General features: G+C 38.9%; 3 protein-coding genes across 3 annotated transcripts in view; 1 reads left to right on the top strand and 2 right to left on the bottom strand.

Moving 5' to 3' along the window:
- The window catches only part of LOC107675540 (zinc finger FYVE domain-containing protein 26-like), a 26,054-nt gene extending 8,761 nt beyond the window's left edge, over positions 1-17,293 (bottom strand). Inside the window, exons 1-28 of the mRNA XM_016469931.1 lie at positions 17,243-17,293; positions 16,496-16,771; positions 16,156-16,231; positions 15,964-16,044; positions 14,472-14,961; positions 13,771-13,895; positions 13,373-13,537; positions 12,467-12,555; positions 11,835-11,968; positions 11,561-11,752; positions 10,726-11,319; positions 9,982-10,152; positions 9,738-9,889; positions 9,219-9,465; positions 8,179-8,442; positions 7,996-8,106; positions 7,732-7,902; positions 6,632-6,868; positions 6,432-6,537; positions 5,516-6,351; positions 4,298-4,494; positions 3,925-4,029; positions 3,142-3,264; positions 2,743-2,916; positions 2,400-2,649; positions 2,163-2,255; positions 1,027-1,196; positions 746-879 (exon numbers count right to left, since the gene is read on the bottom strand). Of these exons, the coding sequence (XP_016325417.1) occupies positions 746-879; positions 1,027-1,196; positions 2,163-2,255; positions 2,400-2,649; positions 2,743-2,916; positions 3,142-3,264; positions 3,925-4,029; positions 4,298-4,494; positions 5,516-6,351; positions 6,432-6,537; positions 6,632-6,868; positions 7,732-7,902; positions 7,996-8,106; positions 8,179-8,442; positions 9,219-9,465; positions 9,738-9,889; positions 9,982-10,152; positions 10,726-11,319; positions 11,561-11,752; positions 11,835-11,968; positions 12,467-12,555; positions 13,373-13,537; positions 13,771-13,895; positions 14,472-14,961; positions 15,964-16,044; positions 16,156-16,231; positions 16,496-16,771; positions 17,243-17,277 (5,798 nt within the window). The 5' untranslated portion in view covers positions 17,278-17,293. The remainder of the gene's footprint in view (positions 1-745; positions 880-1,026; positions 1,197-2,162; positions 2,256-2,399; positions 2,650-2,742; positions 2,917-3,141; positions 3,265-3,924; positions 4,030-4,297; positions 4,495-5,515; positions 6,352-6,431; positions 6,538-6,631; positions 6,869-7,731; positions 7,903-7,995; positions 8,107-8,178; positions 8,443-9,218; positions 9,466-9,737; positions 9,890-9,981; positions 10,153-10,725; positions 11,320-11,560; positions 11,753-11,834; positions 11,969-12,466; positions 12,556-13,372; positions 13,538-13,770; positions 13,896-14,471; positions 14,962-15,963; positions 16,045-16,155; positions 16,232-16,495; positions 16,772-17,242) is intronic.
- A 1,478-nt stretch (positions 17,294-18,771) lies between these two features.
- Positions 18,772-21,803, top strand: LOC107675536 (galectin-related protein B-like). The gene is made up of 4 exons (XM_016469928.1): positions 18,772-18,898; positions 19,260-19,348; positions 20,458-20,647; positions 20,782-21,803. Exons 1-4 carry the CDS (start codon positions 18,872-18,874, stop codon positions 20,923-20,925), a joined length of 450 nt encoding a protein of 149 aa, XP_016325414.1. The 5' UTR covers positions 18,772-18,871; the 3' UTR covers positions 20,926-21,803.
- Positions 21,804-23,221: 1,418 nt separating this feature from the next.
- LOC107675532 (pleckstrin-2-like) overlaps positions 23,222-26,735 on the bottom strand; it is a 5,041-nt gene continuing 1,527 nt past the window's right edge. The window contains exons 3-9 of the mRNA XM_016469922.1: positions 26,033-26,217; positions 25,863-25,954; positions 24,294-24,481; positions 24,092-24,193; positions 23,926-24,009; positions 23,725-23,803; positions 23,222-23,500 (exon numbers count right to left, since the gene is read on the bottom strand). Of these exons, the coding sequence (XP_016325408.1) occupies positions 23,373-23,500; positions 23,725-23,803; positions 23,926-24,009; positions 24,092-24,193; positions 24,294-24,481; positions 25,863-25,954; positions 26,033-26,217 (858 nt within the window). The 3' untranslated portion in view covers positions 23,222-23,372. The remainder of the gene's footprint in view (positions 23,501-23,724; positions 23,804-23,925; positions 24,010-24,091; positions 24,194-24,293; positions 24,482-25,862; positions 25,955-26,032; positions 26,218-26,735) is intronic.

The following is a 26,735-nucleotide window of genomic DNA, read 5'->3' as shown; positions in this document are numbered from 1 at the left end:
CATAAACACATTTCATTACACCAAATACACAAAATAATGTTCTTTTTAGTAGCATCATATGACCCCTTTAACTTTTTACAAAAATTGAAAAACCAATTTTTAACATTTTTTGTGGAAACTTTTTTTTTCAGGATTCTTTCATGAGCAATTTATTGCATCCTTGCTGAATAAAATTATAAATTTCTTAAATCTTGCCGACCCTAAACTTTTTTTGTTTAAAAAAAAGAAAGAAAAAAAAGAAATGTAACTTCAATTCCATTTTCTCAAATAATTAGATAATTTAGATATTAAACATTAAAAAACAATTGTTTAGACAGACATTACAATGGCTTCTTGTTTTGTTTTTTCAATTGTGGCATAAATGCAATCCAAAAATTTGCCTTAATCAACTATTATATACAAATATCAAATGAGCAAAGAATGTGGTAACATATTCCATTTGATCTACCCCTACAAAATTAGCTGCTGTTCAGTACCTTAAAATACAAGTTGTCAAACAGTTGGTACAGTAACTAAACTTATTTAAGTCTCACAACATAAAGAAAATTTTAAGCTGTATGCGTCTGATTCACTAAAACAAATCAGCTCATAAGAGTCGTTCATCTGGGAATCTTAGTACTCTTGCACAATCAGTTATTAGTTACCAACCCTATTAACAACAACAAGTTCTACAGCACAAAAACCTTATAACCACTTGTGCACTTATGAAGTGTGCTTTTAAAAGGTGTGTGTGCATGTGTCTTACTCTGTGTGGACGAAGTTGTAGCACTGGTCACAGACTCTGACAGGCTCTTCAGAGCCCTCTACAACCATCTTCCTGCTAGAGCAGGAATGACACACCAGCCTGCCACAGCGTCTGCAGTGGTGCCGTCTGTTAAACTGGCACAAGAGAAGGTTTATGTTAAGACTCTCAAATTCTTACAGAGAGGCTTAATACAGAGCAGAACAGGAAATCACAACAGGAGCACATCCTATCACATAAGCTTATTCACAGTCCATCTCACTCATACACTCTGCCTCTCTTACCATGGTGAATTTCTCCCTCTGGCAGACCATACAGACGTGCTGTTTGTGGTCTGGGATCCAGTCCTTGCGATCAGGGGTTTTCTCTGGAGGGGTGAAAGGTGTGGCCAGCTGCCGGATCTTCTTCGCACTAGGGCGTCTCTCACTGGAAGGTGTGTGCATGGGTGTGCTGCCTAAAGAAAGTGTGTGCAAACATGACTTATAAACTAAACTATGAGGTTCCTCATAGAATAATCATAACAATAAGCATCTCCATAGTACTGAGTCTGTAAAATAGCAAGACTGCATTGGAGTAAATGTTCTTATAACTGTTAACGGCCCCTTAAACTGGTATACACTACACAACTTTTGCTGACGCTATTTGATGGAAGTCAGAATCTGTCTGCAGATTTTGGACAAATTTCACAGAAAATTTGAGTACTGTATGATGCGCACGGTTTCTGATTTTGTTTAGCTACAGACTATGATTCCACCTACTCAGAGAATATCAAACATGTTTGATATTTTGAGCTGATTTTAGAACATGCAATGTTTTATTATGTCTCCTAGCAATGATGTAGATGTTTCTGTGTGAGTTTGTTGTGTTGCGGCTGGAATACACTACACAACTCTTAAAATCACACTTTTTGAGATAACACGGCATCATACACTTGCTGACTTTGTAAATGGTTACAGAAAAACTGGGCATCATACACTAAATGACTGAGGATCACACACTAACAGACTTTCATGTCATTTTAAACAAATTCATGCAAAAACATGTTCTTCGCTGTAAGAGACACATGACAAACGAAAATAATGTGTTCTAAAATAGGCAAAAAAAAAATCAAACATGTTTGATATTTTCTGACTGAAAAGAATAATAGTCTGAAGCTAAAAAGTCTATTAGTGTGTGATCTTCAGTCGTCTAGTGTATGATTATAATGGCCGTTTTTTTCTCTAAAAGTTGGCAAGTCTATGACGCCTACTGTTTTAAAATTTGTTCCAATTTTTGAGAGTCATGTAGTGTTTTCCATTATATTAGCAGTAATTAAAAACGAGCGTTTTTTTTTTTTTTACCTTCCGGGTGCTAGTGCATGCTAAATAGGATGTGCGTAAGAAAGAAGAGGTTTGGTCAGAGAAAGAGGTGTGGCTTATACCTGCAGATGGAGGAGAGGTGTGGCTTGGAGAAGAGAGGCAACTCTCCTGGGCTGGACACTGCAGAAATGCATCCTGCAGACTAATGACAGAGTCTGAGACAGAGAGATATAGGAGACAAATAGATTAGTGGAAAAAAATAATTGCAATATAATGGTCTCACATCTAATAACATTGACAGGAATGTTTGTTTTCAACTAGCAATTGAGCAAAAGGATTGATCCACTGCTCCAACTCACCAGAACGTGACCACTCTCTTGGTGCATAAGGAAAATCAAGAGCCTTCTGGGCATACTCTGCCAGTAGGGAGTCAATGTGTTGGTTGGTGATGCCGGCGTCCTGAGCCGGCAGAAGGCTCCGTAGAGTGCTGATGGCAATAGTGGCCCAGTCAACCTTCAGATTCATCAGCAGCTGCTCCAGCATGAGAAGCGGATCAGACAGCAGGGAAAAATAGTCCTGACAAGATGCTTCCGGCAGTGTCAGTAGAACCTGCGACAGGCACACACACCACGCTATTCTGTCACAAGCAATTCTTGTTGCAGCTGAATCAGTGTGTTATTTGGTTAGATCAAACACTGTTACCTTGGAGCCAAGGTGAAGGGCATTGATGTGGCGCCTTCGTGCTGGGGTCATCTGACTCTGGAAGTGTAGGGTGAGGTAGTCTGACAGGAAGTGGCAGGCAGCCAATCCAGGTCTTTGATCCAAGGCTCGCTCACTGACCTCCAAACCCACGGAATCAGAGAGAGCCTCCAAGAGCTGCATACAGAGAGACATGGAGTCAAGTCATTTTATATAGTGCTCTTCACAGTCCCTTTTTGTTTAGAATAAGATTTACAAAGTTAGTGTATATCCTTTCATATGCATAATATGGAAGGCCCAATTTGGGTTCAGGTCGTTGACAGCATAAAACTAGATACAGACACAGTAAAATGTTTCTATACAATGTAAGGCAACAGAAATAATAAAAACACACATACACACCTGGAAAGCATCTTCTTTGTGATTCTGTTCTAGGAGGTATAGCAGGTGTTCGGTCTGCAGCTTTATTCGAGACTGATCAGAGACTGAATACAGCTGCACCCACTGGGTACACAACTCAAACTCCTGAAAACACACAAATTTATCCTTCATAATATAGACCTTTATCACTCAAATGGAAAAAATGCTTTCAAAAATACAGAACACTTTGTAAACATTCATTGTGATGATGTCTAATTTCTTGTTTCATACTCTAGAAAACATTTTGGTCTGCTGTGAACAGCTGCAGATAAAGAGTAGTGTCGCCAAATCAAGGCCGTAAAACAGGTTTCAGAAATCTGTTACCTCTCTCTATTTCACAAAGAATGGCTTTAATGTTACCTGAATTCCCTCTCATGATGTCTAACCTCCAGAAAATGCTTACTTTAGAAAGCACTTGGCTCTAATATGAACAGACACAAATTTACAGCAGGGTCACAGAATCTGACAAGGTAGCATTAGAGGTTATGCTCATGCTATAGAAAGCATTTTGGTTGGATGTAATCAGCTGCAGTAACACAGAAGTGTGAAAAGGCTAATGGTCCGCATATTACTGGCACAGTCAAGTCAAAACTACAAAATAATTCAGAACCACAATAATACAGCATCAATACATCCATTTAATTTATTCAGTCATCATCGTAGGAGATGCCCATGTTTTTACTACAGTTTACAGTAGGTTTACACAAAACTCACTTGCACTAATAATCCAGTGATTTTGTTTTTCAAATGTTTCTATAGACTCACCCTGGCCTCCAGCATTAGACTGAATACAGATTCAGGATTCTTTGTAGACTCCTCCCTCAACTCCTGCCACATCTCCCATGACAATGCTGGCTGCAAACTCAGCATCTATGAATATGGACGTTACATTTTAAATCTGCACAAACTGGCACTGACTGCAATCCAAAGACAAAAAACAGTAATTTTTTCCTGTTAATACTTACTGGCATGTTTATGAACATTAAAGTGTCTTAAAGATATTATTTAAATTATGGGAACACAGTAATACACGGTTAAAAATACAAGCACATTGTAAAACAGAGAATTCCTTTTGCCACAAGAGTTCAGTCTAATACTGATACAGTAAATAACTAGAGCATTGCTGTGTCAGACTGACCCGCTGGTACATGTCCAGCTCGTGTTTCCTCTGCTGAAGCTGCTCTCGGAGTGGATCCTGGGTGTTCTGGTCACTGAGACAGAATTGCAGCAGCTCTAAACACTGTTGTAAAGGCCAGCGGTCCAAACCCTGCAGAACCACACGTCCACGCAGCTCCCAGTCCCTGACACGAAACAACTGCTCCGCACTGCTGCATTCTTTACAAAGAGACATACACAAGACATCTGTTAAACTTCCTTATTTATGGTCTTGTCAAGGACTGTCTGAACTCTTTAATTATGATTATTTATGGGAAAACTCCCCCTAGAAATTTATTTATTTTGCACCTTCAACCATTTTTTCAATGCACATGTTGTCAAATACTTCAACTGAATAAACTAAATCAACTGATTTAGATTAATTCTCTATCTGAACAATTCTTACCTACAAAATTAAATTAACATCAAATACAAAAGATGTTGTAAATAATGCATATGATAACAATATAATCCCAGTTTTAAATTGGCCAGTGCCTATGTGAAATTATAACAGCTTACCATAAAAGGCTTAATCACTGTTTCAAGTTTGAGAAGTTTCCATTTTTTCCCCAGTCAAAAACACTTCATATTAGCTACACATTAAACGTTGGCATGAAAGGGAAAGTCATTCTATCTATGTTCTAAATGCATATTACAGATCTTACTGTGAACAATTCATCTGTTTGTTATTGTCATTGGGTTTTTTTGGACCTCGTAATATTTAATAAAATTTCATAACTGGATCCTCCAATGAAAACGTCAGACTTCAAATTGTCAAACAATGCATGACTTATCCAATCATTTAGTCTGCTTAATTCTTGCCCCTCGAAGTGCCACACCCATATTTTTTTCATCCAAAGAACAACTGATGCATAGTCAAGTTTCCACCCTATATTTTTCCTTTTTCAATAACCCATTTCACTTGGATGTATGTCACAGTACATTGAAGAAGGAAAAGAAAAGCTCTGTTGCCACTCCCATTTCATTGTAACTTTACAAGACAGTGAATAAACTGTTAGAGGTCACTAAAATGTCTGCAGAGGCACAAAACCCAGAACAGAACAGAACAGAATAGAATAGAATAGAATAGAATAGAATTGTTGCCTTGAAATTTTACATATCCAAGATTTATTTATTTTTTTTACTTTTGATGGCAAAAGAGGTAACACTGCACACACTGTGTCACCCAGGTAAATCTTACCTTGCAGTGCAGTGCATGCCAGTAGTTTGTCCCGGAGTGCCCCCTCCTGACTGCAGGGTTGTGCATATAGCTCTAGGAGGTCTAAGGCTCTGTTCAGATCACCCATGTTTAGGGCTTGCTGAAAAGCCTCAGCAGCCATTGCTTGTCCAACATTGCCTTGCAAGCCAGAAAACAACATTCCCACCACAGGCTTCCCACAGAGAGCTGCCTCAAAACCCTCATCTGCTTCCAATGAGACCCCTAGAACTGGCTCAGCCATGGTCCGTAGGTACATTCTCAGGATAGGGAAGTTTTTAAGCAGGGCTTCCCCTTCCTTTGAGATCTGGTCTCCATCCAAAACCACCTCTTTACGGCCAGATCCGCGAAAATAGCCTGACCATCCAGAGGAGGTTACCCGGGTCACGCCACCCCGACTGGCACTGAGGCAAGCCAGGGCGGCGACGAGGGGTGAACGGGACTTTAGGAAAGACAGCGCAGATGGAGTGAGGAGAAAACAAGAAGGAGGGCATGAAGACGGTGAGGGCGGAGAGGTGGAGAGGTTTGTGGATGTAGCAGACATATCCTCCACAGAGACCTCAGACTCAGAACTGGGGTCAGAGGTTGTGGCAGGGTCAGAGAGGTCAAGGGCAGGGGCGCACTCCTGAGCGTACTGCTGGAGAATTGAGGCAATGCTAGCTGGGCAGAACGCCCCACTGCTGAGCCCTGCAACCCTTGGCTGCCCCTGAGAAAAGGTCAAAGCCCTAGAATCCCAGAGAGGTAGAGTTTCACAGCAGCGCTGAACTACAACCTGTTGCACACTCAAACGCAGCCGCTCCTGCTGCAGGAGAGACAGAACCCTGCAAATGGAGACAAATATAACTGATTATAAATATTTGTACATTTGTAAAATGCAGCACTTTAAGAAAGACTTATTTACCTATCTGGTGACACCTGTCTGTCAAACAGCAGAAGAGATAGAAGATGGGTAGGCGACTGGAGCAACAGTAAAAGAGGATTTCCAAGTTTCACTTCCGTGGACTGATCTAAGATCAGATCACAAATGTCATTCTCAGAGATCTTGATACTTTATAGACATGTCTTTTCAATAATTCTGTTGACAGGAATCTTTAGTCTTACCCTCTGACCATAGACTGCGCACTAGTACTGAAGCCAACACATTGACATAATCAAGGAAGTTGCGTATGTAATCTGGCCTGCCAGGGGTGCTGTCAGGCTCAAACGGGCAGAGCTGGTCCAGATACTGTAGGAGTTGTTTCATAGCAGTCCGCACCGGGTGGGAATCGAGTTCAGACTGCTTAAGACCAGCCTGTTCAGCCAGTGCCGTCAGAAGAGAGCCCCCTACCAGACCATCTACTGCAGGGGAACAAAAGTAGCCAAAATTAATAACATAAATTATCTTTTAAAGGGGTCAGGCCACAGAAAATGGAAAGGCTTCAGAATGAGAGTTGTATTTGATGTAATATGACATGTTATTGCATCAAGAATTAAAAAAAGCCCCTCTCCAGTCCATCCAGACCATTTACTGAATATAAGCTGCAAAAACATCTAATTTCTCAATTGATTATAATTATGATTCCTGCATTTTATCTGTTTTGACTATCAATTTTTTTATTTCATAATTTCAGCTTTTTGTAATGATTTTGACTTTTTATGTTGTGATGATGACTGTTTATCTCATAATTTCGACTTCGTCAATTTCAACTTTTATGTCATAATTCCTACATTTTAATCACAATTTCATCTTTTTGTCATTTTTTTTGTGGAAATAATTGGTAAAAAAAAAAAAAAAAAAAAAATTTTATCTCATAATTTCAACATTTTATGTCATAATTGTTTTGGAAATGGGCTTCCATTAAAATCAGCCAATGAGAATCAACAAAAAATAATAATATTTATATATATGGTTCAGTAGTAAAAACAAATTTGTAAGTGGATTTAAAATGTATGACCCCTGACCCCTTTAAAAGTCTGTACTGTAGACTACAGACCACAGAAAAAAACAATGAGGTCATTTACTTATTACCAACATTTTAGACAACAATAAATTCTGTAAGGTGCTTAACTACAACACAGTGAACACAAATTTTAACAATTCTAAAACAAAAACAAAAAAAAACAGAAATTCAATTAACATAATAATGTTTTCAAAGTGCCATAAAGTTTCAGTGTGTGCTGAAATGAGCACACAGATAATGCCAAGCTCACTTTGCTAATACCTGAGGTGTTGGCGGCAGAGGTCAGGGTTTGAAGCGTGACCTCTAGGCGCTGATTCAGGTTTAGCCGGGAGGCGATACTCTCCTCTGTTAATGTTGAATTACAAGACAGCAGCACTTCCTGGGCACTACAGCCAAAGGGGCTGTAGACAGCATTCTCCTCTCCATTACAGTCTAGAGTAAAAAGATGTTAAAATAAAGAGGTTATGTAAAACTAACTATATATGTGTGCGTGCAAGTGTGCGGAAATCTTCAAACTTGTTTTACTTGTTCCTTTGATGGTGGAGGTTCTATTAAGGACCTTGCTGATTTGTTGCAGTACTGAAGGGAAGCCTCTAATACCGTTGGCATGAGGAACCTTTGAATCTACTCGTACACCTGCGGTAGGCAAAATAAGTCAGAACTCAGCAATAAAGATGGCCCAAATAAAGTTGTTTGATGCAAACTCACCTCTGGTCTCCAGAAAACTGTTGAGTCTTCTTTCGGCAGTCTCGAGCAGCTGCCTTGAAGTTTTCCACAGTTGGCACTGACAGCAGGAGAGGTCAAAGGCCGCCATAGCTGCAGGGCTCAACTCTTCCAACAGGGGTCGCACAAGGTCTAGGGAGTCTACAGAGCACTGGGAGAGCCAGTAATTGTCCTCTAGACAGGGCATCGGCCGGCTCAAGGTACTAAGAAGACGTTCAGCTACATCAGAGATAGAATAAAAGGCCATGCCTGAGGAAAGAAAGACAACAAGTAGGTCTGTAGATATCACTAATTCACAAAAACGTGACCCACTTTATTCTTTTAGGGATTAGCCTTAGATAATTTTACCACCACCCCTGCATCATATTTGCAAAATGAAATCCAATATTTGTCTCTTACTAATTTTAGTGAAGTGAAGTGACATGTGACAAGTATGGTGTCCCATACTCGGAATTTGTGCTCTGCATTTAACCCTCTAATCTATTGAAGGTGCCGGACCTGAGACTCAAACCCACAACCTTCGGGTTACAAGTCCGACTCTCCAACCATTAGGCCACGACTGCCCTGATTCAGTGATTTAGGGTGCTGATTCAGTGCCTGTTTTGCTCTAGCCCATCACACTTTCTTACAAAATATGATGTGCATTTCATAGCATTTTTGCCACAAAGACGATTCCGATGTTTCTCTGAACCAGGCCAGAACTATTTGTTCAATTCTCAGTTGGATTTTACATGTATGTCAGAAGACATAATTTTATGCTAAATCCAGGGTTATTATAGTTAACAAAAACTGAAAACAAAAAAGATTTCATTACTTGAAATAAAATAAACATTAACTGAAATAATTCTTATTTTGTGAAAAAAAAACTGAATGTGATCTTTTTATTGACATTTTTGAACTCATAATCATCGGGGGGTTTGCAAATCAACAGAATTTTTTTTCAAGCTGCTGGTCTGTGTACTTTATGTTATGTAAAAGTAACCCAAGTCTATGGCATGTCCTCTTTAAATGTGTTTGTGCAATACCTGCGGCTGCTGCACTCCCAATGCTTTGGAGTGTTAATCTGCTGCTGCTGCTGCCCATTCTTGTCCTGCCTACTGGAGCAACACCCACTGTGCCCAGACCCTCAGAAGACGAGGATGACGAAGAAAGTGACTGGCTCTCTATCTTCTGCTCCACCTGAGCCAGCTCGGTCAGGACATCCCGGTACCGATCCATAAAGACCAGTTCACCTGCACACTCAGAGTTCTCCAAGCCATACATCGCAATCACCTAATAAATGCACATAACACAAACACATGCCATTAAAGAAACCCAAATGCATGGATCTGAACCAACGATGACTTATGAGGTCCAACACAGAATAAATCAGTGCAAAAAATGCTAAAAATGTCTCTCAGATTCCTTTTAGACTTGCTAATATGCTGTCTGTACTGTCTGTAATAATTGACGGGGCAGCACTGTCAATATACAGTAACTTCATCATCATTGGAATGACATAATTTCTCTGTTGTATTCAGTTAGAAAACGACATCATATCTAACCTGCTGGGCTTCTATGTAGTTGCCTCTGCGTATGCAGGCGATGAGGAGAGACTCAGGTGGGGAGAGCATTGCAGGAACCAGCCAGCTGTGCGGTCCACCACATGGACACACGTCACTCCCACGGCACACAGCCCCAACACACGCCCCGCCATCTGCAAGACAGCACGAGCAATTATCAATGTTAGCATTTAGCCAGGATGTGGGAAGGAAGTTTTAGTAGGAGTGTGGTTTTGTGTGAACTGACCTGAGGTGCTGGTGCTGACCTCCCCGTTCTGTCGTTCGGATGAAGCGTGACGTTCAGAGCGATGCCGATGGTTTCTTCTCTTTTTACGAACACCTGAACAGCTGTTGTCGCTGCCCTGGCGTTTCAGAGGAAGTGCCGGACTGGGGAGAGGAGATGGGAGGTACAAGCCATCTATAAACACAAACAAACACACACACACACACACACACACAAACGTTAATACACACATTTGCTGTTTAAAAGTTTGGGGTCATTAAGATTTTATGTTTTTGATGCTCAGCAAGTCTGTGTTTATTTGATCAGAAATACTGTAAATTATTGTTGTTGTTATTATTACAATTTAAAATAACTGTTTTCTATCTTTTTGATTAATTTTCAGCGGCTATTATTCTAGTCTTCAGTGTCACATGATCCTTCAGAAATCATTTTAATATGCTGATTGGGTGCTCAAGAAACATTTCTTATTATTTTTAATAATTTTAATGTCGAAAACAGTTGTGCTGCTTAATATTTTTGTAGAAACGTCATACATTTTTTAGGATTCTTTGATTAACAGAAAGTTCAAAAGAACTGAATTTATTTGTAATGTTTTATAACATTCTAAATATCTTTACTGTCATTTTTGATCAATTTAAATGTATCCTTGCTTAATAAAAAAAAAAAAAGACCACAAATCTTTGAACTGTAGTATATGTATTAAACCCTTGCAACATGAATATCAAAATACCACATCACATTTCTCACCATTCCCGTTGCCATGGTTACTAGTAACAATCTGCAATCTCCATTGGGCTTCTGCCGTGTATTTAGACAATCTTTGTAACCGGGCACTGAACGTTTCCGCTGTAACAGAACATCCCAGACTCTCTGCCAACTCCACATCGGCCGCAAGCGCCCTGCCATCCTCCTGCCCGACCCCACACACGCCCTCCAAGCCCTCCCTCACCAGCCGCAGAATCCCCTCCATTACACTCAAGTCCACCAGAAACCCTCGACACCCTGAGGTCAGTTGGCCCAGCTCAGGGTTTATCTGATCAGACTCTCTACTTTGGATCTCTTCCTTCAATTCCTCCATTTTTCCACCTTCCTTTTCTGCTCTTAAGATGCTCTCAGCTGTGCTCATACTTTTAATACTGTTCGGTTTTCTTTTCTCTGTGTTTGTGTCTGGTTGGGTTTCTGTGCCAGTGCTGATCTGATCTGATTGTGGGCTGAAGTCAGTGTCAGAAAGGAAGAGGAGGGAGAAAATGTTCTCCAAGAGCTCCAAACGGAATAATGCCGGAACAGCTTCCAGGTACAGCTGACATTCTGATAGGTAGTGCTGGAATAGATCAGAGCATCCTGGGAAGAGTAAAGAATGGAAGAAAAAACTGTCATCACATTTACTTAAACTGTGCCATACATATTTATCAAAACTATGAAATAGGAATATTAAATTATAATTTTGTTCACTAAATGTGACAATTAAATGAAGATATCATGTTAAACTGGTTTGGTTGGTTTGAAAAGATTGGTTGATACAACGATGGGAAGGAACATTATTTTTGTTTTCCTAGTAGAAAAAAAACAGCAGCACTGTCACCTTCAGCTCGCTCCTCCCCCTGACCCGCCTCTGTCTGCTGCTGATGCAGTGGCTCACAATCCAGGCAGCCGGTGTGCGTGTGTGCATTCACACAGATGGCGTAGAGGGCATACTTCATGGCACAGAAGCCTCGAAACAGATTGATGTTCCGCTGGACAGAGCTGCTGGGTGAGTCCTCTGATGAAGGATCTCCTACAAACGTAGAACAAAGATGTAAAGTTTCTGCATATCTGCATTCAAATCTGAATTCAAATGACCACCCTGTGTCTTATACCTGTTCTTTGCAGCAGTTCCAGAACTCTGTGCTCCTCGTATTTGGCTAGGGGTGTCAGGGAGTGCAGCACATACAGGGCAGAGTGATGGTCCAGCATGTGTAAGTGACTCAGTAAGGCATCATGGGATATCCCTCTGTACAAGTATGCATACCAGTAAATAAACAAATATACGCACTACCGTTCAAAAGTTAGGGAATAGTAAGGTTTTTTTTTTAAACACTTTTATTCAGCAAGGATGCATTAAATTGATCAAAAGTGACAGTAGAGACATTTATAGTGTTACAAAATTAAAAATCAAATCCTGGAAAAATGTATAGTTTTCCAGGAAAAAAATAAACAGCACAATTATTTTTAATATTGATAAGAAAAGTTTCTTGAGCATGACTTCTGAAGGATCACACAACACGAAAACTGGAGTAATGGCTGCTGAAAAATTCAGCTTTGCCTTCACAGGAATAAATTATATTAAAACAGAAAAAAATTACATTTTAATAATATTTCATAATATTGCTTTTTACTGTATTTTTATCAAACAAATAGCTATTAATCCATAAACGGAAATAATTTACATAATTAAATCAACCATTTCACAAAAAAAGAAAGAAAGTGTACAAACAGTGTTTTAACTCACGGTTTGTTCTGATCGCACCATTCCAGCACACCAAGTTGAGAGGACAGAGTGCAAGCTAACTCACTCAACACTGAATCATTTATTTGGGGCTACAGAGACAGAGAGAGACAGAGAGAGAGAGAGAGAGAGAGAGAGAGAGAGAGAGAGAGAGAGAGATTAATTTACATTCATATTTACATACACTAATGTGGAATTATTCATATCACACATAAATAAAAAGACATTCTAAAAAAATCTGATCATCTGTGCTTTCAAATGGAGATACAATATCAATTGCTTTTCTTCTGAATGTCATCTACTATATCTAAGACTCAACAAAATAATTAAGGTGTATACCTCATGAGTGTTACATAAACAAACATGGCACATTTTTAGAAATGCTCAAGTCATGATCACACCTTAGCTGGAGGGGATTTTTGAAGTAAAATAATTTCATGTGGCCCTCAAAAATTAGGCTGTTCACACTGAACGTTAACTGTTCTGAGCATGTGCGGCCCCTATCAGACAACACAAAACTTTCTTGTAACATAAGGGTTATGATATAAAACAGGAATTTATCAGGAATTTAAAGTCTTTAAAGGCTATTATTTAAAAACACAAAAATGGCCATTTACAGACTGTCTGTCCATGGTGATTTTTTGACAATGTTATGTTTACAAGGTACTGGGTTGCTGAGTGCTTTTTTGGTGTTTATTGTATCGTTGGTGACAGGCCAACATTTCTGTGCAACTATTTGAATTGCCACACCAATTAAGTTGTGTGCCACACTGATGTATTATTGTTCTATCAACTCCTAAGCACCTAAACTGCAGAAAAAAAAAACTGTCATAGTAGGTAATTCTTGACCAGAATAAGCTGCAGAGAGGATGAGACTTTGTACTGACAGTCAAATGTCTGACTACTGACCTGTTGGTGATGTAGGACTCTAAGAAGGGTCTTGGCAGAATCCAGGCTTTGACAATGCATCCAGCCCAACAACAACAAGAGGCGGGACAAAGGCTGAAATTCAGCCTGCAATAGTGTTTCTAGTTTGCCAAACTCCTCCCTCTTTATGAGATCTAATCCAGTGAGCTGTAAACAACACGGATGGATCACTGCAATTATAAAACTAGAGGAACCTTTGTGTTGCTTTCATCTATACACTTTTATAAATGTTGTTTTTAAATGAATAAATGAACTTGATTAACTTAAAAGTCTCATTAACTAACTTCAGTACTTAAGACAGTGCAAAAAACAACTGACAAATTAGACTTTACTTGTTCAATTATTTCTAGGCCTCCGTTCGCCTGATTGTGTACACCTACCAAGACCTGTTCCAGAAAGTGCTTTCCCGTGCTCAAACACTCAAAGTAAATGGCTTTCCACACCAAACGCTTGTCACCATGACAGCACAAGCCAAGCATGACCCTTTCCAGATCAGGCAAGTCAACTAGAAGGAAATAGAGTTTTTGACATGCATCAACACAAACAATGACGTCTGGAAAAAAAAAAGATCACATGCAAATGGTGTGACAACTGAACACGTTTTGGGAGGGAACTATGACCACATGAGCAGAAGTATGAAAAGTCAAAGTAAAGGAGGTGGCACACACACCAGTAACAATCAACTTCACTTCCTTAAAACAATTCTATACCACTGTTTATGGTGGCTCAGATCTGCCTTTTAAGACTGCAAATTACAGTTGACCTACAGTTGATCTAGTTTTTGTTTCCAGATACAATGCCGTTAAGACATTTATAAATGTCACAAAAAATTAATTTCAAATAAATGCTGTTCTTCTGAATTTTCTATTCATCAAAGAATCCTGAAAAAAGCATCACGATTTCCCCAAAAATATTAAACAACACACTGATTATTAACAGAACAGATAATTCTATTAGTAGTGTTTCATTGTCAGGTATTTGGCTACAAGATTCATAGAAAAAAACAAAACATATTTATGGAAACAAAATGTGATTCTGCACCTGGTTGTCTGTATGACCAAAGTAAACTTAACTGACTCACCCTGTGTGTGTGGAGCTTCTCTCAGCAGTTTCTCTTTGAGCAGCCTGAGTGCCGTGGAGCTGAACGCCATCAACAGAGCCTGACCCTGCGGCCTCAGCAGACATCCCAGAATCCTCTCCTCTGTCATGGGCCCTTCTCTAGCTGACCACAAACCCTCCCACAGGGTCTCAAGCTGTGCATTTGACCTCTCCGGCCCCCACGGTGCTAAGGCCAGCGCTGAACACACCTCCTCCACCCATTTCTCATTCCTCTTGTCCACAGGCATGTTCACTCGCTCGGTGAGGTGCTGGATGAAGACATCCTGTAAGGCGTGGTCTCTGGAATGGTCTGTGTGCTGAAGGAAGCTGATGAGAGAGTGGCAGAGCCACGGCTGATGGCGGGTTAAAAGAGAACGGAGGCAGGATAGAACAGCAGCACTCAGTGGAGGGGTGGAATCACCTGGAATCTTTCCCGTTACTTCCTCAGAGTACAGGAAGGCTTCATGCAGCTCCTATGGAAGATATAAAGCAAAGTAGATGAACAAAGTAGGGTTCTACAGTAAGGCTAAAAAAAAAAAAAAGGAAGGCGGCTCTTCATTTTGATGTTTAGCGAGTGTATAAATCTTTCAGGACATACACATCATGTCTATAGTGGCTGTCAAAGAGATGATATACATCTCGGTAAAAGTTATAATTGAGATTTCCACGAATCATATAAGCAATTTTGCCTTAAGGTGCAGTTACATTTACCATTGTTCTGCGAGTTTTCAAGGGCAAAATAATTTCAATAGGATCCCATGCAATTTGGAATTTTGCATAAGGCAAAAGATTTCGCAACTGTTTTAAGTTGGCTGCACAAACTTGCCACACTGACCAACAGAAAACTGCTTGGTCAGTGTGGAAGTGACTTCTGTGTAAGCTGTGCTTCATACATCACTTAAACTACAGACAATAGACAACAGACCTTTTTTTCTGCAAAATTTTGCTGAAAATTTGCTAATGTGATCGCACAGTATTTGTTCTGTTATTTCATTTGCAATTTGGTACATGTGAGATGAGTAGTTTATTAACTAAAAAATTTCACCTTTTCCAAAAATTTGGTGGTTGATCAAGGATCAAGGTCAAGGAGTTAGAGCTCTTAACTAAATAATTTTTACTGCCAATGGAGATAATAAATTGGAGAAAAAAACTTCTGGAAAAAAAGTGTCTATTGCAAAATTATTATTTTTTTAACATGGAAAGTGGATGCAATATTTGTCAGAATGGGAAAAAAAAAGAGTGCAAAAGAAAAAAATTTTTATTATACTACATGTCTTGCTCAACTGGGCACACGTGCACAAAAGCGACTGATAGAGTAGAACCTTATCAGAGTACAAAGCAAAGGAAATAATCGGAGGTTTGTTAACAAAAAGCCATAAAGTTGTTACAACAGTGTCAGCAGCACTATCTTACTTTCTAATCTACATGCATTTGGAGTCAACATACAGTAGTTGGAAATTAGGAATTAGTCATACCTTAAGTACAGACGGTGGCACATCTCCAAGTTCCTCTAGAAGCAACATAAACTCCAGTTCTCTCTTCACAGACCCGCTCACCTGCAGAGAAGGTAACCATAATCTGCATCAGGAAAAAGAGGCACTGATAACAGGGATGAATGCTTCCTGCTTAAAGCATCTATTAGAAATTATATCCAGTGGAAAACACACCTTTATTTCAGTCTGCTTTTCCAGAACTTGAAGCCAATACCAGGCCAGTCTGTGAGGGCTGCCCACTGTTTCCCACCTGGGTATAAATAAAAGAAAAACAGATGTGTTTCTTAAAATATCTTAACTTAAGCCTCTTGAACCCTCACCATAATGAAATGTTAAGTACCTCTTATAAACATTTACCATGGTAACCATAATTTTCGCCCAAATTTACTATACTACTGTATCCACCGTCCAGAGAAAGAGGAAAGTTGATTAGTTTATTGTTCTCGACATTGGTTCATGTCGTTTATGACTTGAATTAGAATCCCTGTTGTTTCTTCCTGTCAGGGTCACTCACCTGAGCGGGTATGGGTGGGTAACGATGGCTTTAACGATGTCGTGCGGGCTATGGGGATCATCTCCCCGCGCGTCGCCCAGCTGACCCACGCAGGCTGCCGCGAGCTCCCACTCACCGCGCTTCAAACACCGCGCGAAGAAGCCGAAGAGCTCGCGTCTGGAGGTCTCTTCTTCACGGCCAAACGGATGCATGATAAATAGTCTGCTTTGATTCAGCAGTCTGTTGAGGTCAACAGAAAGATTACTGGCCTCAGATGTGTTATTGAATATTCCACATCTAAGAGAGGTAGGAGGTGATAGAAAATGAAAGAAAAAAATTATGAGCGGTTTTGTAGATGATGAGGTCAAATCAAATTCAGAATATATGCACACATATTTGATTACTGATCAGAAAAGCATTTATTTTTAATAAAATAATAATGATAAGGTATAATAAAAAATGCAAAGTCAACAAAAATGTACAGACTTCATGTGAGCAGAAAATTATTCTAAAGCATAAAATGTTACAGAATTGATGTCAGCAATTCTCGGATTTAGGCTGTTAACGACTGTCATAAAGTGTTTACATTGCGATTAGTGTGATTTAAACTTTGTTTATACAACAGCTCTTAAAAATGAAACATCAAAACAACAGATAATGCCCACCTAAAATAGCATGGAGGAGTGCAAACTGACTACACTATCAAAATTCTGTACATCGTTTTACGCTAATGTACAAGAATATATAATTAATTAAATTAGCACTTACGATTTGGGTTTGCCTTTGCCAAATGCGCTTGCCATCAGCTGTGTGTAGCCATGCGAGAGCCGAGTCATGTGACTCAATCAGCTGATCCAGGAGCTGTCAGTTCAAGGGTCAAAACAATAGACATGAAATAGGGGGTAGAAATGGCAATTGCTATGAAACTGTTTATCGCAGTGGGCTGGGCTTCTAATTAAATAACAATTCTCCTTTTTGGTGACAATTAAATTCCTAGTCATTATTCAGGTGCAAATAGCTTTTCTTGCGATTGCTGATGTAGTCAAGTGACACTTGATACTTTTCTCAGCGCTGGAAGGATAAGCCAATCACAGTCGTTGCTTATTAGGAATTTTAAAAAGTGTTTTTACTGAAATTCCTGTAGTTGATTTCCAATTAAATGTAGATGCTGATTCTTAAACTATTACATTTTATTATTTTCAAATGTAATCAATAAGATAAAAAACGGCTGACATTTGAATGACTCAAAGGTAGCTTTCACATTTCTGCTCGATAAGCGACGCCTGGCGAAAGACAATTAGGATATCTTTTGTGTAAAATTTGCCTCCCAGTGGTCCAAATAACCCATCTCTCCCTCATTATTTCTGCAGTTAATTTTTGTTGTTGCGACCTGAAATCTTATGGATTAATTGTGAAAATATTTTTGATAGTTATGTCTTAACGCAGAAGAAAAGTGCGCATGTGAGAAACAGAAAAAATTAATGTCTTAACAGTCAGGTCATGTGTCATGTGTTTGTTTAAATATTACATCGTGATGACCGCTGTCTTATCTTTTTTTTTTTTTTGTATTAGATTTGACATTACATTTAAATATTCTGTAGTTGTTGCTACATGTCCAATTCAAATATTTTCTTGTTTTTGTTTCTGTTGCTGCACTCTAATGCCACAATTGTCCTATTTGGCAAGATACATTATTTACATTTTAACTGAGAAACTGTACTGAGAGTCAGAATGAAACATGCTGACATGCTGGTCTTGTGTGTACAAACAACCTCGAGAATGACAAGGGAAACCTGATCAGTAATTTGGAGTTCATACGCCTTGGAAACTCTCTCTGGGTGCTAAAAACATATTGCAGAAACAAAGTGCCGGACTGGTTAGATGGGAATGTGAAACAATACACCTGTTAGGACCTGGGAGCTAATTAGGCTATGTCTCTTGAGTGTGTTGTCCATGTTTGTGATTCCACCATTATGTGAACTTATTCCCAAGTGAATTAGTGTTTATCTTCGTATTATTTAATGCATAGGTTAAGAATAAGCATAGTAATTATTCAAATAAAGAATTCAAATAAAACGTGTCTGGTTTCACAACATTTGTAGGCTAGTGTATTTTTCTGGAATCACGAGACTTGGTATATGCTCTCATATTAAGCAGAGATTCATACATTCATTTTGAAATGTGCTGAAGTCACTACTGTATTTTTGACATCATCACTCCCTGCCTGTGATGGTTACTATGGAAACGCAGTGGCGCGAGGCGGGGTTCGCAGATTCAACGCCGGTCTCACGCACTGCTGTGATCAATTCCGTGGCGCGTGCATGACAGCTATTGTCCTCGCGCTTGAAACGCAACACCTGCACGACTAAACTAAAGCCATTTGCGACAGAGGAAAGCATGACAGATAAGGGGAACATCCGAAACGTAAGTATGATGACGATGATTTTAGAGTTTATCCGTCACTGAGATTGATTGATTGTGTTGGAACAGTGACGTACTCAATGGGCTCATGTATTTGACTCTACACTGATAAATCTGTCATAGAAATGACTGCTACATTTATAAATGCTACGACTCGTTTAAATATTTACATATTAAAATTGTAAACTGTAATTTTAAAAAAGGATGAATGGTCTGAGGACCTATTCTGATCCTTCTTTTCTCACAGCGAAGGGTTTAAGATATCGTGATGATTTTAAATCAGTACATTGATAAATAATTTTTCGTATTTTGCCTGCCTATAGCATCAGATATTTGAATGACAGTAAAAACCCTATTCCTGCAGGAGGAGGACTATGTTGGGGAGATCAAAGGGGGTCTACGGCCGACCATGAGGCTGGTAGTGATGGGTATTGTTCACAAGCAGCCCAAAAGGTTCGTATCAGACACACCTGTCTGTGCCTTCGCCAGCTCTTGCGTTCATTTGTCCACTGTCACATCCGCACGTCCTGAATGACTTGGTTCATTGAGGATGAGACGCGCCTTCACTGCGATAACACAATGAGCCAGTTGTATCGGGGATTAAACCGTTTTAACGTCTCCTGTTCACACAGGAGCAAAAGAAAACATGGGTGCCAACAGAGAACACTAGACATAGAACTTATTTTAAATGCATGTGGGAAAACACCAATTTGTGTGTGTGTGTGTGTGTCTTTGTATAATATTATATGTATAAATGTATAGTATATATATTTTATGTAAATATATTAATATTGTGTAAATAGCTTATACTGTATACATATACTATACAATATAGCCACATGCACAGAAAAAAAGTGACTTAAAAATGTAAACATCGAAATTAACTGGTTTTATTCAAATCAAAAATATTATCACTGAAACAACGTGTATACATTATTTTATACCAACAAGTCTAATGGGTTAAATCAGGTAGAAACTGCAGGTTACCACTTTTACGGTGTATACTGATAGCAAAAATAAGAAGTAAATAACTTCTCATAACTTAAAATAAAATCAAAATAAATGTGATGTTTGAGCAGGGAATTCTGACAGGCAATACACATTCTTCTCCACAATTTGAGGAAATTTATACTTTTACTTCTAAAAACATACTGTAAAATTGTATTGTCGAGTAAGTTATTTTTTATTTGTTTTTACTATAACGTTTTAACATTGTTTTCAATTAAAATGACTGGCATTTTTTACAGTGCAATACATCTGGTTTTCCAGCTGTTGTTGTCCACTCCTGTCTTGCCAGTGTGGGAAAAAGTTAAATTCCCATGAAGGCTTAGCCAGCCAGATATGAAAAAAATATATAAAAAAAAAAAAACTGGACATTTATGGTCATATTTGGCAAGTAAGGGTAACCCAAAACCTGCTGGTTCATAATGTGATTTGATCTGGAGCTTCACAGATCAAAGAGCAGAACTCAGATTCCATGAAATTGACTCTGTTAACAGTCTGTTAAAAATATGTTTGTTTTTAAACTGATGTTAAAAATCTTTTTCTGTCTGTCTCTTTAGTATGGTAGTTTTAGTGGCATGCCAGTCTAAAGGGGAGGGGGATGAGGAAATCGAGGGTGATGTGGGTCTGGAGTTGAAGGTGAACTTTTCACAAAAGGCTGTGCTTCGTAACGCTCGTCTGTCAGGACAGTGGGGCACTTCAGAAACTGCCCTGTCTTTCTTCCCCTTTGCTCCAGGAGAGCCCTTTAAGGTAAAGAGTCAGAGTGTGTTTGGAGGGTTTGATACAGCTAATAAAGTTGAAATAAAGCTAATAAAGCTGAAATCTTTGGTAATGTCACACCGTTCTGTCACAATAATGTTGTTTCCATCTTGTGTCTCTCTCAGATGGAGATTGTGTGCGAGCACCAGCAGTTCCGTATTCTGGTGGATGGGCAGCCGTTGTGTGGTTTCACTCACAGACTGACTCAGCTCGCATCTCTCACTGCTCTTAGAGTCCATGGAGACCTACAGCTCACCAAAGTGGCTTGAGCAAGTGAAGAATTGTCTGCCAAGATGACACAGACTATTCACAGAAGCAACTTAGCTGAGGTTTTAAAATCCTGAATGTACTGTACACAATTGTCTTTAAGTTCCAGAACCCCCTCAGTTCGTTTAAAACATCTAGAACTTATTTCAGTTGGGTCTGTTTGTTTTGATGAACTAATTGCCCATTTTATATAGTTTCTCCAGTGATTTTTATTTGTAGTGGCAAATGAAGCTGTTCATTTTAAAATGGTTTTGCATATGTTTGGACACATTTCTGAAGGAGTTGTGTTACCTCATGTGCACAAATCCAGATAGCATAAAAATTCAAATTAAGAATGATTTGCCATAAACTAGCACAGATAGATTTCTTTCATATAGTTTTTATAATACATAATGTACTACCTGACATTTTTGTTTGCTTTTGATTAGATATTTAGTTTCTTTGGCTCTTTGATACAGAAGCAAAAGTGCCTTCATTTGTTCCATTAGATGCACTTATACAGTAGAGGACTTTTGGGGTGCTTGTAGCAGTAATTGTTGTAGTTCAAATTTATTTGCATTTACACATTTGGCAGATGCTTTTATCCAAAGCAACTTACATTGCCTTCAAGGTATACATTTGATCAGTTCCTGCATTCCCTGAGAATCAAACCTATAATCTTAGTGTTGGTAGTGACATTCTCTACAGTTTGAGCTACAGGAATGTTTTTTGTTTGCCTGTCTGAAAAATTTGTTATCATTTCAACAGAGCAGAGTAACTAAGAGAATCATTTTTGTTTGTTCATTCGAATGTACTTCAAAACAGTTTTGATGGCATTAAGAACCTAAGGATTCATAATTGACACCCGATTGTTCACTTTAAAATGCAATTCCCTGCGATTGTATTGATTTGAAAAAAAAAAAAAGGACTCAAAAGTCCATCTGAAGCCTGTACTTGGTGCTGTCTATCTACACACTTAATGCTGCAAATGAAGCATGTGTTAAATAGCAAGGTTTACTTGAATGTCTTTTAACATCTAATAATTGCAATATGTACTGTAAACAGTAAACTTTTCTTAAAGAACTTTTAAGAAGATCTGATTAAGTTAATGTGTGTGCGCGTGCGTTTTTTTTAAATATGAGGACACATTTGTATAATGACATGGGTATGACATAGGTATTACAAGGAGAAGGTGACTTATGAGGACATTACCCCATGTCCCATTTTTCAAAACGCTTATAAATCATACAGAGTGAGTTTTTTTTGAGAAAGTAAAAATGCACAAAGTTTCCTGTAAGGGGTAGGTTTAGGTGTAGGGTTGGTGTAGGGCAATAATAGCACATACAGTTTGTACAGTATAAAAACCATTACGCCTATGGAATGTCCCCACAATTCACAAAAACAAACGTTTGTGTGCATGCGTGCGTGTGCATGTAAAAGTGTGCATTTGGGCATGTTTGAAAGAGAGAGCGCAAGAAATATGCTCACAGACATAGTGTGTGTTTTAGAACCATAGCAACAAACCAACGGATTTGTGCAAGAAATTAAGTCAGTTCTTTTACCTGACAAACAGAAGGCAAGTAAAAACATGCTAATGGTCCATGACAAAACTGCAGGTATGCACATCAAAAATATGATTGCTACATGACAGTTACTCAAATAAAACTTTTATTTGACAAAATTTGACAAAATAAATTTCACAATGATCATCATTTATGCATTCAAAGTACATTCACTGAATGTATAAGCTTTAACACCTGTATATTATATCAAACATAAGAAAAACAAAAAAAATAATATTTTGGACTGCAAAATCTGAATTTTAAAGGGGTCATATGATGTTGCTAAAAAATAACATTATGTTGTGTATTTGGTGTAATGCTTGGCTGAATACCTCAAGCATGTGACAGAAATGTTACGCCCCTTAACACATTGTCTGTGATGCCGTCTCCCGGCACGGCAAGATAAATCCAATAAAACCCATTACAAACTAGGCATTTGTTGCAACCAGTGGGGACATAATTACTGATTATAATGACATAATGTGTTTTTACGCATTGCGTATCGCGCCGCGTAAACATAAAACCATGTCTGCATTTGTGATCGGAGAAACGACAAACAACAAGTGCTACTCGCGTTTGAATCATCAGTGGCAAATTCTTTAAATATAAAAATTTTTCTTATAGGCTGTGAGTCAGAAGCGCCAGACTGTCCTTGCAAAGTATGCTGCCCCAGCCTTTGAGCACAGACCCATTGTATGCTACTCTACAGGTTCAGGAAACATATATATTGTATTTGTTACTAGCTGTATAACACTGGATATCTGTTTTCTTTGCACATACACAAACACCACATCTACAACTACTAAAACAGCACAAGATTTCTAAATAGATGTGTGACAGACAGAAACATAAATTTAGCAATAACAAACAATTTAGCAATAAAATTAACAATACCAACAATGACCTAATTAAGTCAGTTGTCTAATAGCTTGGATCCAGTCCATCCTCTCTTCGTGTGTTGGGGCCTGGATGTAATAGTGTGTGTCCGTCTGAGTGATGATTTTAAAGAGGTTGCCCTGAACTTTACCTTTAACACCTGAAGATTACAGGAAAGTGACCGTTAGCTTTTGTGTTTTACAGTATTTACCTGTAAATATTACTGCTACCATGACAAGACCCAAATCACTGCTCTTCAGTGTTTTCGGTCTGTGGCTACTTAATTTTGATTCATATCTGGAATTGCTTTGTAAATATTCATTGTGAAACAGGTAGTCATCAGACTTCAGACACTTCCAATGAAAAGGTGTAACTCTGACTCACCTGACGGTATGCCGTTATCATCCAGAGCAGACACCAGACAGCCACGCAGAGATATACTGCCAACCGGAGTGAGGTCATTCTGAGAAAGGTAGCCATCAGGACATTAACAAGCCAGCACAAAAATAAACATCACATGATTTCTTTAGACTTTAGTATAAAATGTACTTATACAGCATGTGAATTGAAGGTTGGCATTCTCACCTTGCTAGGATCATAATAGTGCAGGAAACCAGGCTCTGCCCTCAGAACAAACAATCTCACCTTCCAGTTCTTCACTTTGTGCCCCTGACACACAGAAAAAAAGACTGTTAGCATCACAGATAAGCACATTTCAGTTCAAAACTTCTAATTATAGTGGAGTGCTCACCTGTTTGAGCAGGTAACCTCTCTTCACCACTTTTCCACTGAGTTCCACCACAGACCAAGACTTCTCTGCTTTCACACTGCCTCTCTTCTGGAAGCTTTGGGACTGTTTGAGAAATCATATCCATTCGGTTTAAATCTAGTATACATAATTACAAAAGCATTGAGTAGTGAATAAAACAACAAGAAAGAGATTTGAAACTTACAAAGCAGTAGAGTGAAGTGGAGTCATCGAGGAACTGTTCACCTAGAGCTGCGTTGCGAAGAGCGTCTGCACTCCTGACCCCGATGGGCCGCAGGGAGGCCTCGTCCAGCAGTGCAGAGGCTAATGTTACTGCCTCCACACGAGTCAGTGCCAACTTATTAAACACAAACCAGTCCACCGCTGCTGCACCTACACACACAGAAACAAAAAACAGTTAGTTCCCATCTTCAAATTAATCAGAGCTGATATACAGCACTAGAACCTATCATTGTTTAAATCAATCTGCTTGTCTGTGTTTGTTCCAGACAGAGTGAATGATTCTGTCATGAATCCGGTCTATGAATTTCCGTTCACTCACCACCAGAGGTCACCCCCTCACTACATGGACTCTCACACTACACAGACTGTTACACTATACCCTGGACTACATTTCCCATCATCCATTGCAATGATTGCACACAGCTGTAACCAATCACAGGCTCACCTGAAAGCTATTACACACACTATATAACATCCACCCAGGTCCTACTCAAGTCGCCGAGTGTTGTCTGTGTTTATTACTCTCCTAGTGATAGCACTTTACGGAGCCAGTTCCAGTTTTGCTAGTTTAGTCATAGTCTTGCCTTGCCTGTTTTCCTGTGTTTAGTATCTTGCGTGTGTTTTCAGATTACCCTTTTTGTCTTGCTGTTTCGGACTCTGTTTGCCCCTGCCTGGATTATTGCTATGTACCTGGATTATCTCTCTTTGCCTTGTTCTGTTGGATATTGTTCACTGTCAGTCGACCCACGGCTGTTTACTGGACTGCTCTTGTGTTTTGCCCGTACCATACCTGTTCGCTGGTGTTTCGACCCTGCCTGTGTTTGTTACCACGTCTTTTAATAAAAGATTTGCACATGGATCCGCACGTCTCATGTTCTGGTTACTCCATAACAGATTCACGCAACAGATTCTTTCAATTACACTGATTTAAACAAGCAACTTGTTGAAAGAAGACAAAATAGACAAAGTAACTAGTGATATTGGTGTCTAAACGGCAAGGAATCATGTTATACAGTCAAATATACAGTTGTACATCGTACACACACAGTCCACTATACCTTTAAAAAGTTTGGTGCTAGAATTTTTTTCTTGATAGAAATTAATACTTTTATTCAGCAGGGATGCATTTAAATAATCAAAAGTGAAAGTAAAGACTTAGATTACATAATGTATTTCAAATAAATGCTATTTTATGAGCATCAAATCAGCATATTAGAATTGATTTCTGAAGGATCATGTGACATTAAAGACTAGAGTGATAGCTGTTGAAAATTCATCTTTGCCATCACAGGAATAACACAGGAATATATATATATATGGTTGAATGGTAAAATATTTCACAATATTGCTGTTTTTACTGCATTTTTTATCAAATAAATCCAGCCTTGGTGAACATAAGAGACTTCTTTTTTTTTTAAAATCTTACCAACCCCAAATTTTTGAACAGGAGTGAATAAAAAAAAATACGATTCCGATATCAGGAGAGAATGTTTTATTGTGTTAGATCAGTGTGTTTTTTTGAGTGTCTGACCTGAGAAACAGTTGGTGTAAGAGCTGCCCTGCTCAACATGACTGCATAGCCGGATACCAGTGTGTACGTCATACATGGAGTCCACCACCTGACTGATATACAGAAACACGTTTAAATATGGAGTCACAAAAACATGTTTGCATATATTGAAAAACTACACACATAGCTACCTGAGGTTGACGTTGTGAAGCTGGAGTGATGTGGAACCTTTCATTTGTGATGGGGAGGGGGTCTGTCCATGATGAGAGCTGAGGTTCTGTACCGCTGTTCCAATCGCTGCAGCCCATTCGTCACGTTCCTCCCTAGTGCAAGCCTCTAGAAAGTGCTCCTCTGAAGTCTGCAGCTTCAGCACCAACTGCAGAGTGTAAAATGTGGTTACTATGACAAAAGCCTTTAATCGCAGCCCTAAACAAATATTTTACAGTTTTTCTGAATTGCTAAAACACATTTCTTGAAACCATCACTCATTTTCTCAAAACCTTAAACACAAATCCAAATACTCAAACTAAATTCACGAAACCTCTGACTCTTCCATCAAAATCAAACAATCACTGCAAAACCATTTTACTTCCACTCAAAATCAAACGGTACTCTCAGATCACACACACACGAGTCAATAAAATAAACACTACAGAGAAAAATGGAGAACACAGCATCCAGAACATTACAGAAAAAAAAGTATATTGTATTGAATAAATTTTGCAATTCTGTAAAAAAGTATAGTAATTGCAACAATTGAATATATTGTATAGGCCTACTGTATGTACTGCAAGAATAGTATTGTGCTGAATATTGAATAGTACTGAATGTCTATATATATTCAGTACTTGGATACTGCAAAGATACTGCAGTCCAACTGCAAAGGCCAAAAAG

The sequence above is a fragment of the Sinocyclocheilus anshuiensis genome, unplaced genomic scaffold (genome assembly GCF_001515605.1).
Source record: "Sinocyclocheilus anshuiensis isolate Anshui unplaced genomic scaffold, SAMN03320099.WGS_v1.1 scaffold1097, whole genome shotgun sequence".
NCBI classification, from domain to species: domain Eukaryota; kingdom Metazoa; phylum Chordata; class Actinopteri; order Cypriniformes; family Cyprinidae; genus Sinocyclocheilus; species Sinocyclocheilus anshuiensis.
The sequence above is the reverse complement of the archived record's forward strand: the minus strand, read 5'-3'. Positions and strand labels throughout refer to the sequence as shown.

What these genes read in the sequence shown, in the direction of transcription:
- LOC107675536 (XM_016469928.1), top strand. Translation starts at nt 18,872, where the DNA reads ATGACAGATAAGGGGAACATCCGAAAC. An exon ending in GTTCACAAGCAGCCCAAAAG is followed by an intron (nt 19,349 to 20,457) that starts GTTCGTATCAGA and finishes CTGTCTCTTTAG; the next exon opens with TATGGTAGTTTTAGTGGCAT. An exon ending in CTCCAGGAGAGCCCTTTAAG is followed by an intron (nt 20,648 to 20,781) that starts GTAAAGAGTCAG and finishes TGTCTCTCTCAG; the next exon opens with ATGGAGATTGTGTGCGAGCA.